The sequence below is a fragment of the Ostrinia nubilalis genome, chromosome 14 (genome assembly GCF_963855985.1).
Source record: "Ostrinia nubilalis chromosome 14, ilOstNubi1.1, whole genome shotgun sequence".
In the NCBI taxonomy this organism is placed as follows: domain Eukaryota; kingdom Metazoa; phylum Arthropoda; class Insecta; order Lepidoptera; family Crambidae; genus Ostrinia; species Ostrinia nubilalis.
The window spans coordinates 10,466,781-10,482,303 of record NC_087101.1 but is presented as its reverse complement, the minus strand read 5'-3'; the positions used below and the strand labels follow the sequence as shown (position 1 = coordinate 10,482,303).

The 15,523-nt window shown below is 39.5% G+C and overlaps 1 protein-coding gene and 3 long non-coding RNA genes across 5 annotated transcripts in view; 3 read left to right on the top strand and 1 right to left on the bottom strand.

The window, feature by feature from the left end:
- Positions 1-21: 21 nt before the first annotated feature.
- On the top strand, positions 22-3,673 carry LOC135077864 (uncharacterized). 2 transcript variants are annotated; one of them, XR_010258527.1, is made up of 2 exons: positions 22-82; positions 2,538-3,673. It is a non-coding gene; the product is annotated as an uncharacterized LOC135077864 (long non-coding RNA). The 2 variants fall into 2 exon arrangements; XR_010258526.1 differs by lacking the exon at positions 22-82 and adding an exon at positions 1,283-1,350.
- A 51-nt stretch (positions 3,674-3,724) lies between these two features.
- LOC135078139 (uncharacterized) overlaps positions 3,725-15,523 on the bottom strand; it is a 42,493-nt gene continuing 30,694 nt past the window's right edge. Inside the window, exons 22-23 of the mRNA XM_063972726.1 lie at positions 4,377-4,490; positions 3,725-3,886 (exon numbers count right to left, since the gene is read on the bottom strand). Coding sequence (XP_063828796.1) covers positions 3,816-3,886; positions 4,377-4,490 — 185 coding nt within the window. The 3' untranslated portion in view covers positions 3,725-3,815. The remainder of the gene's footprint in view (positions 3,887-4,376; positions 4,491-15,523) is intronic.
- Positions 9,339-11,872, top strand: LOC135078142 (uncharacterized). The gene is made up of 3 exons (XR_010258572.1): positions 9,339-9,837; positions 10,112-10,328; positions 10,863-11,872. It is a non-coding gene; the product is annotated as an uncharacterized LOC135078142 (long non-coding RNA).
- Positions 12,495-14,183, top strand: LOC135078140 (uncharacterized). The gene is made up of 4 exons (XR_010258569.1): positions 12,495-12,680; positions 12,801-12,972; positions 13,315-13,437; positions 13,807-14,183. It is a non-coding gene; the product is annotated as an uncharacterized LOC135078140 (long non-coding RNA).

The following is a 15,523-nucleotide window of genomic DNA, read 5'->3' as shown; positions in this document are numbered from 1 at the left end:
ATTAGCAGCGTTACGCTCGCACGCGGCGGGCCTGTCGCCGGCCGAGCGGGCGTTATTGCCGCCTCATGTTGCAAGATTAGAGGTAAACACAATCATGTGTTGCGAGCGTCTGCTTCCTCAAGCATGCTTTCACAAGCGTGCTTCCTCAAGCATGCTGCCGCAAGCCTGCTTCTTGTTAGTGTCGCTGCCGGCGCGCGCGCTGCAGGCCGCGTCGCCCGCGCTATTAGCCGCGTTACGCGCACACGCTGCTGGCCTGTCGCCGGCCGAGCGGGCGTTATTGCCGCCGCATGTTGCTAGGTTGGAGGTAAGCACGACAGTAATGGGAGACCACTCAGTAACGTGGGAGGGCTGAGCGAAGTGTTGCGAGCATCTGCTTGCTCAAGCATGCTTGCACAAGCGTGCTTTCACAAGCGTGCTTTCTCAAGCGTGCTTTCACATGCGTGCTTCCACACTCCTGCTGCCGCAAGCGTGCTTCTTACTGGTATCGCTGCCGGCGCGCGCGCTGCAGGGCGCGTTGCGCGCGCACGCTGCGGGCCTGTCGCCAGCAGAGCGGGCGCTACTGTCGCCTCATGTTGCCAGGTTGGAGGTAAGCACGACCACCCCATCATCACAGACACTCTCCCACCATAGACAACTGAGTGACGTGGGCGTGAGAAACTACTCAGCTACGTGGGAGATCACTCAATAGCATGGGAGATCACTCAGTGGCGTGGGAGGGCTGGGTGAAGTGCTGCGAGCGTCTACTCCCGCAAGCCTGCTTCTTGTTAGTGTCGCTGCCGGCGCGCGCGCTGCAGGCCGCGTCGCCCGCGCTATTAGCAGCGTTACGCTCGCACGCGGCGGGCCTGTCGCCGGCCGAGCGGGCGTTATTGCCGCCGCATGTTGCGAGGTTGGAGGTAAGCACGACAGTAATGGGAGACCACTCAGTCACGTGGGAGAGCTGAGCGAAGTGTTGCGAGCATCTGCTTGCTCAAGCATGCTGCCGCAAGCGTGCTTCTTGTTAGTGTCGCTGCCGGCGCGCGCGCTGCAGGCCGCGTCGCCCGCGCTATTAGCAGCGTTACGCGCGCACGCGGCGGGCCTGTCGCCGGCCGAGCGGGCGTTATTGCCGCCGCATGTTGCGAGGTTGGAGGTAAGCACGACAGTAATGAGAGACCAGTCAGTCACGTGGGTGGGCTGAGCAATGTTGCGACCATTTGCTTCCTCAAGCATGCTTTCACAAGCGTGCTTTCTCAAGCGTGCTTCCTCAAGCATGCTGCCGCAAGCCTGCTTGTTAGTGTCGCTGCCGGCGCGCGCGCTGCAGGCCTGTCGCCGGCCGAGCGGGCGTTATTGCCGCCGCATGTTGCGAGGTTGGAGGTAAGCACGCCCATCAGAGACAGGAGAAACCACTCAGTTACGTGGGAGGGCTGAGCGAAGTATTGCGAGCATCTGCTTGCTCAAGCATGCTTTCACAAGCGTGCTTCCTCAAGCATGCTTTCACAAGCGTGCTTCCTCAAGCATGCTGCCGCAAGCCTGCTTCTTGTTAGTGTCGCTGCCGGCGCGCGCGCTGCAGGCCGCGTCGCCCGCGCTACTGGCCGCGTTGCGCGCGCACGCTGCGGGCCTGTCGCCGGCCGAGCGGGCGTTATTGCCGCCGCATGTTGCCAGGTTGGAGGTAAGCACGACAGTAATGGGAGACCACTCAGTCACGTGGGAGGGCTGAGCGAAGTGTTGCAAGCATCTGCTTGCTCAAGCGTGCTTCCTCAAGCATGCTGCCGCAAGCGTGCTTCTTACTTGTGTCACGCCGGCTGAGCTGTCGTTATTTCCGCCTCATGTTGTGAGGTTGGAGGTAAGTAGGGATACCCCCGTCAGGGATCTCCCCTAACTGCTGGCCCAAAAGTATCTTCAACTTCCTTTAACAATCTATACTAATATTATAAATGCGAAAGTAATTCGGTCTGTCTGTCTGTTGTCTCTTTCACGCCTAAACCACTAAATCCCGGTTTTTGAAACTGGGACGCGCGCGGTAAAGTTTATCTGAGACAGACAAAATTCCACGCGGGCGAAGCCGCGGGCAGAAAGCTAGTATTATTATATTATCCCTCATCTGGTAGTAGATCTGTCGTAATCAAGTAGTAAAGAAGAAGATTATAATTAAATTCTAGAACGTAAGTGTTGAATTTGGTAGGCAAATATCCTTTTTTCCCAACCGGTCATACCGAAATTTATAACACTGGCTCGTTGAAAAAACCCATCAGTACCTCTAGTAGGAAAAACTTTCGAGTTCGTTTCGTTGCGTATTCAAAGTGTCATCGAAAAATTTTGTATGAAAAATTAAACAGCGCCCCCTAGGGCGGCTATAATATAGGGGGCGCTGTTTAATTTTTCATACAAAATTTTTCGATGACACTTTGAATACGCAACGAAACGAACTCGAAAGTTTTTCCTACTAGAGGTACAGATCCTGTTATTCGTTACGACATCTGTTTATCTTACCTACCGATCAAACTGTAGCCGGTATTTTCTGACAGTTTTCAATATTAAAATTAAATGTTATTTGTTTTCAGACGCCAGAACCGCAGTACACGCCACCGCCTGTGCCCAATCCATTGGAACCGCTGCCACCCGGCATGGAGTGACGAAAGGCCTTACAACTTACAAACTGACTCCTTACACGAAATTCACTGGTTATGCTTATACTTAATACAACAGATACACAAACGTGAATACATAATTATGGCATATCCTGCGGGCAGGTCGTGAAATTGCTCCATATTTTATCCATTGTTCAAGTTTTATTAACCTGTTCTTTTAACGTTATAAGTTACTTTCAATATACCTTATTTTTATTACTACATACTTTTAAACCCTGAATCAAAGAATTATAATAATACCACAATCAATGATAGTGTCTTTCTGTATTCTTTGCTATGTTTGCGGCCATGTAGACATGTAGTAGAACGCAAGCTTACTATATTCAAAACGCGAATATGTATTTCGAAAAGTACAAGGTAAATAAAGACATGTTATCGACTTGAACTCGCATCAAGTGTTAAATGTAAAAATAAATTTCTAAGATGTGCAAATTATGAAATTAAATAGTTCAAATTCCATGAAATTATGAGTAGTAAAATTCTAGAACATTCAACGTTTACATATTTATTGTTACTGGTTTAATCTTAATATTATGCTGTTACTCTAGAACGAATATGTTTTGTTTTTCTACGGAAGACTGTACATTAAACTAAATGTTGGTCTCATAAGCAGTGGTAATAAGTTAAATTTTAGGGCGCCTTCAAATTGGAGGCGTAACGAAGCGCCCATAGTGGCATACAATTTCTAAAGGCGCAACAACCGCGTGTCTTTATGACGACACAGCGGTGTCACATTGGTAGGGGCGCTGCAACTGCGCTGGTAGAAAATGTATGAAAACTATCAGTGGTATCACTGCAGCGCTTCCTCACGCGGCACGCCTCTAATTTAAAGGCGGAGCGCCTTACAAACAAAATAAGATGTGCTGGCGACAGAACTTATAGAGGTCAACTAAATGTAGCGACATAAAAATAAATGGAGTGTTCTATGATGAATCGACATAAATGTCAGAAAAGTAAAAAAGATAGCAAAACAAGTTTGTAAATAGAACATGGTTATTATTTTCTTATTAATATGTTTAAGAAATAAATAATTTAAGTATGTAATACAAGTGTTTCATTCTTAAACTACAGGTAATAATATGATAATTAAAACGGCTATAGTTGCTGAAGGTAAATAATTTAATGTAAAAGAAATATAGTTTTGAACTAATATTTAAAGCTTACTTAATCTTATCTTTTAATGAGTATATTTCACTTAAGCTGAAAACTTTCTGTTTTAGGCGAGATTGCTTTTAGAATGTTTTCGACACTGTATGGTGTATCTGAAACAAACAGAAAAATTATTACTACATTAGTGACATTCCTTAGGGGTGCTTTTTTAACGAGATTACGAGAGCATTCCCGTGAACTATTGAATGTAAGATTTTTTTTATCGAATCGATAAATAGTATCAGGTCCAATCGAATATTCACAGTGAATTAGAGTATTTGTCAATTATGTAGTTAAGGTATAATTTTATTCTTGAAGTTCAATCCATAGCTGAACAGTTTTTTTTACTTTGGGACAATAAAATGTCATCGAAAAAGTACCTCCATGTCAAAAAGTAATTTCTCCAGCGGTCCACTATCACAATCATAGAGGAATGAACGATCACAATAGTATTAATTTGCTATGATGCTATTTCATCTATTAACTATTGGTGAAATAACTGGTTGACCAAATTAAAAAGGTATTTAACAAAAACCTCTTATCCACGACATTCATTTATTTAACTGCAGCTTTTTGAACTATGTTATTGATTAATATACTGACCAACGTCTAACCACTCCGTGTCTGCGTAGCCGAACTCTTTCCTAGCGCTGACAATAGCGTCATGCAGCGCGAGGGGGACCGTCACCGCTAGCGTCAGCGCGGGCTCTCCCGTTGCTGAAAGTTTACAAAAGTATTTATTATTTTTTCACATTATCCACCTCATACGAATATGATTTACACCATTGATGTATATGCTCAATGATTTACACACATAAAGCGTAAAAATCAACATTATTTATTACTATTATATTCACATATTTTATCCCGTTATACATTTTTTTATACGGAATCAATAAATTGATTTTACAGTCATTTCAAATTTCGCTCCAAAAACGCTAACGCTAAAAAAAACCGGCCAAGTGCGTGTCGGACTTACGCACAAAGGGTTCCGTACCATTGATTTATGTTTTTTTTTTATTTAAGTTATTTGTAAGAAAGATTACGCGGTAATAAGCGGTTTACGATGTATTAAAAAAAACCTACTTACTAGATCTCGTTCAAAACAATTTTCGTTGGTAGTTTTTATAGTAATGTACATCATATTATTATGTTTTTTTTTAGATTTTTCATTTTCTTATTTTAGAAGTTAGAGGGGGGGGGGGGGGGGGCAACTTTTTTCCACTTTGGTAGCGTCTGTCCTGTCACGCAAACTATTCGGTTTAGAAAAAAAAATTTTAGAATCCTCGATATCATTTTTGAAGACCTATCCATAGATACCCCACACGTATGTGTTTTATGAAAAAAAAATTTTTGAGTTTCAGTTCTAAGTAGAGGTGGGCGCCACGCCGGCGCGCCGCCGCCGCCGCGAATTTTTTCACGCCGCCGCCGCCGACGACCAGCTGTCGGCGCGCCGATACTGATATTTTACAAACTATTTGAAATTTATTCCTCTCCTATACTGTACTAATTTGTGTTTCAAACGCAGAAGAACTATTTTTTACCAGCTGTCGGCGCGCCGATACTGATACTGTACAAACTATTTGAAATGTATTCCTCTCCCATACTGTACTAATTTGTGTTTCAAAATGCAGAAGATTTTTTTATTGAGTTGAGCCACTATACTAGTTCAATAAAGTCCTAATATCACTGCGACCGGTACCGATCTATTCTGATCGCCGCTATTATCCTGACAGTTCGCCTCCGAGTCCTGCATCCATTAGGAATTGCAGTATCTTTTGGGGGGCGATATGTTTTACATCTTGTGGGCTTAGGATGTGTTTGCCCAGGTGTAGGCTCCGCTTGCGCATCAAAGGTCCGCAGTCCGTGAGAATGTGTAGTGGCGTTTCATCTGCCTCTTGGCACATCCTGCACGTTCTTGATTCGGACAGTCCCATAGTGGACAAGTGCTTGTTTAAGCTGCTGTGTCCAGTGAAGGCTCGAACTAAGATGCGCATTTTGATCCTACTCAGTCCTATGATCTGCATAGAGCATTTTCGGTCATAGGCTTTTATAAGAGCTTTGGAATGAGTTAATCCTAGCGTGTCTGACCATGCCTTAAAGGATTTGTTTAAATAGATGTTCTCCAGGGTCATTCGAGCGAGACTTTTGGGAATGCCACAAAAGGGTTCTGGACCATATTGTGTTCCCTCCGCTCCCGCTCTGGCCAGTTCGTCGGCATTTTCATTGTCCACGATTCCCGCGTGACCTGGAACCCATCTCAGCGTTACTCTGTTTCGTTTTCCTAGGGTATTCAGTCGACTCATGCAGTTTTCTACCAACTTTGAGGTGATTAAGTTGGAGTTTAAGGCCATCAGCGCGGCCTGACTGTCTGAGTTAATGTAAATTATGTGGTTGGCATATTTTTTTCGCAGGTTAGCTTCCGCACATTCAATAATGGCGTAGACTTCTGAAAGATAGAGGCAAATTAGCCCAGGCTTTGAGATAGCCTAAGCTTTGGCTGCTCTCCATACACGCCAAAGCCTACGTTAGGGCCCATTTTTGACCCATCAGTAAACCATATACAGAAGAACTCATATTTATTTTTAATGCCATATAAATTGGTACACAAGGCGAACTTAATGTCGTTGATATACTAATAAATTGATTGAATAACTTAATACTAACTATATTAACAGTTAATCAAGTACATTATTCAAGTTACTGCTTAGTCTAGTAAATAATTGATCGCGAGAGGCGCCGGTCCCTTTTCTGTCAAGAAAAAAATCCCTGCCTTCGTCTGGCAGATAATCCACACTATTGGACTATACTTTAAGCGAATCAGTCACACAGAGATTGGCAAATATGTCTCGGAATGCAAATGGGAACCAAAACCTCTGGAAGGCAACAAAGTACCTACCTCAAAGTGTTCTCTGCTTATTAGGTCCGGTAATACATGAGTGCAAACTGACAAGAAAAATGACAGACCTTTGCTACATGACAAGCCGGTCTATTTAAACCCATTGACACGGATAATCCAAAAAATCCACAATTCAATCAAAAAAATAAGATCAAGCATTGGACTTGATCCGAGACTTGCAGCTATGCCTGCCTTTGATTCCTACTGATGATGATGATTCATCCGACTGATTTCCGTCATGGTGACCACTTCGACTTAGCTGTCTTAGCGGCGCTGGTGCGCCCGAAGATGGCTTACATAGCCGATCTTCGCGGCAAACTCCTCGCACATTGAGAGTAATTACCCGCCGCCAACATAATTATAGTGAATGGCGGCAGATGGACGGGATTTACATCATCGCGTTTTGCGTCGAGTTCAGTTGTGCGCTGCTCGTTTAATTCGCGGCCTCGCCTCTACACAACACAATCTCCCGCCATTCTAGGTGCTGTGCTGCCAAACCTTCCCATTGTGATTTGAGAGGGCTCATTTTGCATCTTTTCGTATGCTGCTTCTGGATATTTTTGTACTTGACTATCTGAGGAGTTGACCGCCATGTTTCCGCTTACGCTCCTCAAGTTCAAAGTAGAAGATTGATTCCTACTACGCTAATTGAGGACGAAAGACGCAGGAGGACAAAGTGACTGACATAGCCCACAGATTCGTTAAAATCAAGTGCCAGTGGGCGGGGCACATGTTATCTCGTAGAGCTGATGGCCGCTGGGGCAGTAAAGTTTTTGAGTGGCGACCACGAGCCGGAAGACGTAGCTTGGGCAGGCCTCCCACTAGGTGGACCGACGATTTGGGAAAGGTCGCAGGAAGTGCCTGTACGCGAGCGGCGCCGGACATCTTCAGTCAGAAATGAAAGAACTAACGCTAAGAGAGATGGCTAAGCTAAAAAAATAGCCAAAATGGACCCTCGTAAAGCACTTGCATTTGATCTGATCACCATGAAGTCCATGGTCTTGACAATGACCACACTGAGTGAGAAGAACCTCGCAAGTCTCTTAACTTTGGAAATGATCCATAAGGCTGGCAAGTTGCCTAACGAATTCTCTTATCGCTCAATTAATCGGACATTTGTATTGTTAAAATTATGGAAAAGGATCATTCTTGCTCGTTTATTCCCTTGCCTAAGTATGACCCATGTAATATAGTATACCTGACCATAAATTTTGGCAGAAACCATACCAACCAAGAAAGGATCCTGTACGTCTGCTTTCGCTGCTGCTTCAGCTGGGTTTATCATAAAGGACTACTCTATGAAATTAAAAAGTACCTTCTAGCACACTTCTACTACCTGCTGATGGATTCCTATCTCAGTGACAGACAGTTTTAAATCAAACTGGGTGACAAAATCTTCTCTTTTTAGCTGCAGAGCTGGAGTACCCCAGGACTCTGTACTTAGTCCGATACTCTATAACATCTACTAGTAAAGTAGCCCAGACACCAGAAAGCTGCGGCATTCCTCAAAATAATGTAACTGTGATCTTAAAGTGACTAGACTGTTGCAATGTCAGCTGCTTGGCTGACCAAGTGGCGCATGTAATTAAGCCTCGAAGTCTCACCATATTATCATTTAAGACGTGAAACTTATCCTCCGACCAATCTAGACCTTTTCAAATTCAAATTCAAATTATTTATTTGCTCAAAAAATAGGGTAAATACATAAGTGGTGTTGGAATTTTATTAAAAGTGCATTCCTATTTGGCTAATGTCAGTTAGCATGCAAATTACAATTGATCATAAAATAATGTCGATTGATTACATAATATTATATTTATATTTATATTTATACCTCGACACATTGTTACAATCAACCTGCATTAAAATCCTGGACCGTAGGATCACATGGAAAGACCATAAATATAAATAAAACAGAACTGAATATAATATTCCACCTACAGCCAGCTAATCCAACATTAACTATGTGCCTCCAAAGAGCTCAAAATTACATGTTAAGGGTACTTTTATCGGTACATTGGTACGCTCGCATTTAGAAAATACACGAGAACCTGATCTCAGCCAAACCCGCTATCCAAATATCAAAGTATCTATGATCAAGAGAGCTAATTTACTAGGGTAAACCACTGCTTTAGTGGCTCGAACCCCAACCAACTGCAAATCATCTGATTAGTATTGACGGCAGATATTAAAAATGCAGATTTTAAAAAAAACCTAATGAACAAAGGTCAAACAAGGTCACGCCGCCGACGCCGCCGCCGCCGAGGTCAAAAAGTCGGCGCGCCGCCGCCGGCCAATTTTATATCGGCGCCCACCTCTAGTTCTAAGTATGGGAATCCCCCAATATTTTTATTTTTGCATCAAAATCTTAATGCGGTTAATAGAATATACATCTACTTACCAAGTTTCAAGCTCTTATAGTTTCGGAAAAAAATGGCTGTGACATACGGACGGACAGACAGACATTACGAATCTATAAGGGTTCCGTTTTTTGTCATTTGGCTATGGAACCCTAAAAAACACCGAAATGTTAGACCATAGACTAAAGGTTGCGGGCGTTTAGACGAAAATAGAATTTGTTGGAAATTGTAAGCAAAATGGCGATCGCCATGAAAATCGCCGTTTTAGCATGTTTTCGGTGAGGCACTATGGATCGAAATTGAGATTTATGGACATAGCGATTTTTTTCACAATTTCTATTTGAAAAAAATACCTATCGATAGGTTACGTTATTCTGGTGAATAAATGCTTACCGCTAAACGAACGCCTTTTTTCTTATTAGCGCTAACAATTATATTTTCGGCTAAATGCCCCCATTGATCGACGCGAATTCTATTTTGTGATGAACAACACTGATAAAAACAAAAACATCAATAAATTATGTCACGTGACCAGTGACCATTTTGATGTCATCTAGCAAAGAAACACAATCGAGTTCTTCTGAAGTTATTTGTAGATTTGTTGAATTAAAAGATGAATTCTATGTTCTTCAAGTCTTGTGCGGTGCCTGATTGTGCAAGTACTACAATAAAAACGCCGGAAAAGTTGTTTATTCACGTTCCACGCACCGAGAAACGCAGGATAATGTGGCTTCAGCTTGCCAAAAGGGATCCAAAGCATGTTCCTCCACAATCTAAATTGTACTTTTGTGAAGATCATTTTAATGTAAGTTATTCATTATTTTTTTCATTAACATTAACTGTTTTATTTAAATGCTGATAGATCATAACAGTAATTATTTTGTAGTCGGGTGTGGTGTCAAGAATTTTTTTTATCGTTAAATGGACAAAATATCTTGTTTATAAATATAATTTATTTGTTCTAATACATTTATTATGCTATATTGTAAATGCATTGTGTGCCTGTGGAATGGCAAGTATTTGTTACAAGGAGATTAGAAGTAAGTACACAAAAATTAATGTTTTGTAACTTATTTTAGTTGCCACATGATATGGAGAATTATTCTGAATATCGTTCGATGGGTGCAGTGTCACAGATCCGAATGAGAGCGGGTTGTGTGCCATCGAAATTTGCAACGCGAATAATGAGAAACAAAAGCACCATTACACCCAAAAAGGAAAAAACAAAACAAGAATGGGAACAAAATTTAATAGATATTTTGTCAAAACCCAAAAAAAAGATAGTATTTAATGATGGTAAGTTGGTTGTAAAACGTAACTTGAACAGAAACTAGTGTTAACATTTACATTTGATCAGATTAGCTCTATTTTTATTCTGCTATAATGTTATATTGTATAAAATACTAGCTGACCCGGCGAACTTCGTACCGCCTTAGCGTAGAGATTTTCTTAATATTTTTTTCCGTAAGAACCATCCTTGGACTTCCACAAACATTTAAAAAAAAGAATTATCGAAATCGGTTCAGCCGTTCACACGTGATGCCGTGACAACGCGAAACGGGTTTCATTTTTATATATATAGATTGTATAAAATACTAGCTGACCCGGCGAACTTCGTACCGCCTTAGCGTAGAGATTTTCTTAATATTTTTTTCCGTAAGAACCATCCTTGGACTTCCACAAACATTTAAAAAAAAGAATTATCGAAATCGGTTCAGCCGTTCACACGTGATGCCGTGACAACGCGAAACGGGTTTCATTTTTATATATATAGATGACGTGTTAAGTATGTTAACATGAAAACCTAATAAAAATTATTATTTCTTTCAGAGAACCTTGCATCATTCAAACAATTAATCAATCAAACACAAAACCAAAAATTACGAGAATGTCTTGCACGTATTTTGTTCCAAGACAAAAGTACACAGACTGATTTTCCGGAAATAAAGGAAGAAGAACAGTCATATGAGACTCAAACAAATACTGTATCATCAAGTCAAAACAGTAGCCCAAATGTACAAGGGTTCAATCAAGAATTGGACATCAAAAAAGAAATTAAAGATGAGCCGTTTGATAATGATGCATCATTCCACACACCACCTGAGACTCGCTCGAACTTCCCATCATCATCTACAGAAATGCAATGGTCAGAGAACAACGGTCAACAAAAATTCGTCATTAAAATTAAACAAGCAGTTGGAATGGACACGGATAAAGTCGTAATTAATATTTCACAAGAAATAGAAATGAAATAAATTTAAGTATATACTATGTACTTACTTTATAAAGCCAACATTATATTTATGGCTTTAAAACGTATATGTTAGAAATATTGAGTGTTATATTGAAGTAAGCTAAATTTTTTCAAAAACACCTTTTAATGTAAAGAACTGTGGCATGATTATGGCTGACGATGTAACGATTCTATACAACTTTGAGGTGACTTAGAAGTGTAAAACTATCCACCTATTTTGAAAACTGCAGTCACTACAAGCACCAGCCCGTGCAAGTAAAAATGGAACTCAATCCATCTTGAGAATAGGAAGTTCCAAAATGACAACTAAAAGAGAGGAAGCTTTGAAGTAAAATGTAAACTGATGTGGTAAATGTGAATGTGCTCATAAAACAGTTAATTCGCTTCTATTTTCTGTATGTTATTTTGCAACTGGTGAATTATGTATATGTATTCTTATTTACGCTAAGCTTATTTAGAGTAGAATTTAAAACTATATAATCTCATTAGATATTAATATTTATTGTATTTGTAATACTTAGCGATAGTATGAATGATCTCATTTATTGTAATACATAGTGATAGTATAATGATCTCTTTTATTTTAATACATAGTGATAGTGATTAAATGAGTTTTATTTTGTACAATTATCCCAGTTCTTTTAATTAGGCAGATTATATGTCTGGTGCTTTGCTCAGTCAATGCCTGAAGTATGACGTGACAGAGCATACAAATCAGAGGTGCGATTGTGTAAAGTTGTTCATGGATGGACAATGAATACAATTGATCATCGATCGTATATCTAAATTCGAATTGTGTAATTTTGTCCATTCCATGAAGACCGAAAAGTGACCGGTCGTATATAATCGTTTCATGGATTTGCGTTTTATTAATGAAAAACATTCGCTAAAACTCATTATTTTTTAACAAATAACAAATGAAATCCATGTTCAAATGCAGTTTTTTTAAATAAAATTTTATGATTGCACCTTAATAACATACTTTTATTCATAAAAACATTGAATTCGAATTAAAAATTTACCTCTGCAAATCATATAACCAAACGCATAGAACGAATGAAATACGAGTTCCACTACCCGCCCCCAGGTGGCATACATACTTTAAGGCTAGGCAGGCTAAGTTGAATACTACTCTACAATAGGTGGCGTTAATGGACTACGAAAAACGACGTGAAATGCTTACTTCTTTTTATTTATTTAAACTTTAATGCCAAAATTTTAACCTAAGGCGAACTTAATCTCACATTTAATAAATTATACATAAATAAGTGTTTTGAGAAGTAGTATTTTAATCTATGTTCTGTGAATGACAAGTGTTATCTGTCAAGTGTCAAAAAACTTGAAAAACTTTTACGAAGTTTTTGAATTAATGTTAAATTTGTTTATAAACACAAGTGAGTATAGATTATTACACTAAATTAAGGCATTCTATCAAAAATGAAAACAACCCAAGTTTCAATAACTACTCCTGTAACTTTGCTTTCTTCATATCAAATAATCAATTTCATTTTCAGTGCCAAAGGCAAGAATAATTGCCCACGCCAGATGGAGACCCAGCTAAATAATGTAGTAACAGCGCGTGGTCGTGTGATGAGGGTTCCTTGACTTGAGTTCTGGCGCAACACGTCCTGGGCACTAAACAAGATTGGAGATGGGACGTCTAAAGAGGTGCAAGCCTAGAAAACGGTAAGGCCTATTTTATTGACATTAACCAATAAACTGTTCAACATACTTACACAACATAACATTATCATGACTCTTATAATGCGAACAGCTAGGGACTGGAATTTGTTGCCTGCTGCTGTCTTTCCCGAAGACTATAATCCGGGTGTTTACAAGGCGAGAGTGAATAGGCACTTACAGCGCAGATATGTACCATCCTAGACTGCATCCCACTTAACACTTGGTGCGATTGTGGTCAAATACCTGCCTCGTTATGCATAAAAAAAACAGTGACTAAGATTTATCACAATTTTTCAGCCACATTCTAGCTAGCAGCTAACATGTTTTTTTTGTTTCTCATTGCAGCTCTCGTCTTGCTCTACAGCACTTGCACTTGTCCCACTATCTACCAGTGTTGGAACTCTTCCAATAATTTCCCACACCCAGGTGGAGAATACTCCAGTTACTGCTACTGCTACTCTAAAATATGTAAGTTAAATAATGGAATATGATAATGTATGTTTATATTATTATTATTATGTATGAACAGTATGATTTATGTTGCACAAATAATGAAGGTATTTTTAGTAGCTTTTGCCAGCGGCTTCACCCGCTTAAAATTTAGTTTGTCACAGATTGTCATAAATTATAGACTGTATGTTAATCTAGGTTACAAACAATAATACTGTTAAGTTTACACAAAATCCGTTCAGTAGTTTTGGCGTGAAAGAGTAACAAACATCCAGACATTATGACATCCAAACTTTCGCATTTATAATATTAGTAGGATAATAGATATTATGTGTTGTTGCTATATCCTAGCTAGCAGCTAACATGTTATTTTGTTTGTCATTGCAGCTCTCATCTTGTTCTACAGCGCCTGCACCTGTCCTACCATCTACCAGTGTTGGAACTCTTCGAAGTGTATTAATGATTATTATTTTAGTAACCATAAAAGTTTAAAACAATACATTTTATTGCATAATTATTTGTTAGAAAAAACGACAAGTACAAATGAGTAGGGAGGCTGTTGATTTTTTATGGTTATTTTATATCTTGTTGATTGTTCAAAAAAAAAACTAAGTTTTCAAGAATGCTGTGATTAAAGTACCTATAGTATTATATTTAAAATGAAAACTTAGTTTGTAAAGAGACGAAGGCTGACCACAAAAGAAGTACTTATAGCTGTCTGTGTCTGTGTAAAGAATTTAAATAAAAAGATGTGTATATTTAAACAGTTTTCTTTATTTTATTAGTCATTTATTCCTGTAAATAAGCCCACACAGGGCACTTATGTCCCAACATAACTTTACCCTACCACTTTGGCAGTATTGTGGGTTAAGGCTGATTAAAACGTGTTAAGTAGATAAGTAGGTACCTACCTAACTACTTTATTGACTTAATTTTAAGTAATTAATTGCATAGTAGTATAGTACAAAACTTAGTAGTAAGTTTCAAGTCAAAATTTAGATTGTGATTGTGTTTTAAGTACGTGCAATTTAATCACGTAAAATTAAGTGAAAAACACTTATCTACTTAACACGTGTAACTCAGCTTTAAGTGCTTTAGTTGTTGATGAAAACGAACTCTTGTGTCTCACTAAAACTTATTTCCATTAACACCAAGCACTCACCGCTTACCACACTTTATCTTTCAAAGAAATAAATTAACAATTTGCATACGAGGACGAGGATAGAATTACACCTCTATGAGGATTTATACGATTATCATGAGTTACGAGTCACCGCAATCATTTGACATTAGCAATGGGCTCATGAAACTTAGACAATTCGAATTTTCTGTCAAAATCATATTCATCATTCACTCATCGTATAAAATTACGATCAAATCGTTATCATATCGTTATCGTTTTATGAACTCCTTACACAATTAGAATTAGCCGTTTGACACATCATAACGTACGTTATGAACTGTCAAATGAATACGATTGCCTTAGACAATCGCACCACAGAGGTAGAATTGTGTAAAGCAATCGTAATCATTTGACAGTTCATAACGTACGATTATTCTGTCAAACGCTTTGTTTATCTGACTTTATCGTACGTTATGAACTGTCAAATGATTACGATTGCTTTACACAATTCCACCCCTGAGGTCTCGCTGACGTTTGACCGGCATAAATCATCAGGCATTGAGTGATTAAGCGTTTGACCTATAGTAAATAGTTTTTTGGAGGCTGAATAAAAGACAGGGATATATGCACCCTGGTTTTTAAAGAACTATTTATCTAAACATTTAGATTTAGATCTCCAATAATATGGAATGATCATCCTAGCTTGTTAATCGTGTTAATAGATTAATCAGTGGTGCGATTGTCTAAGGCAATCGTATTGATTTGACAGTTCATAACGTACGTTATGATGTGTCAAACGGCTAATTCTAATTGTGTAAGGAGTTCATAAAACGATAACGATATGATAACGATTTGATCGTAATTTTATACGATGAGTGAATGATGAATATGATTTTGACAGAAAATTCGAATTGTCTAAGTTTCATGAGCCCATTGCTAATGTCAAATGATTGCGGTGACTCGTAACTCATGATAATCGTA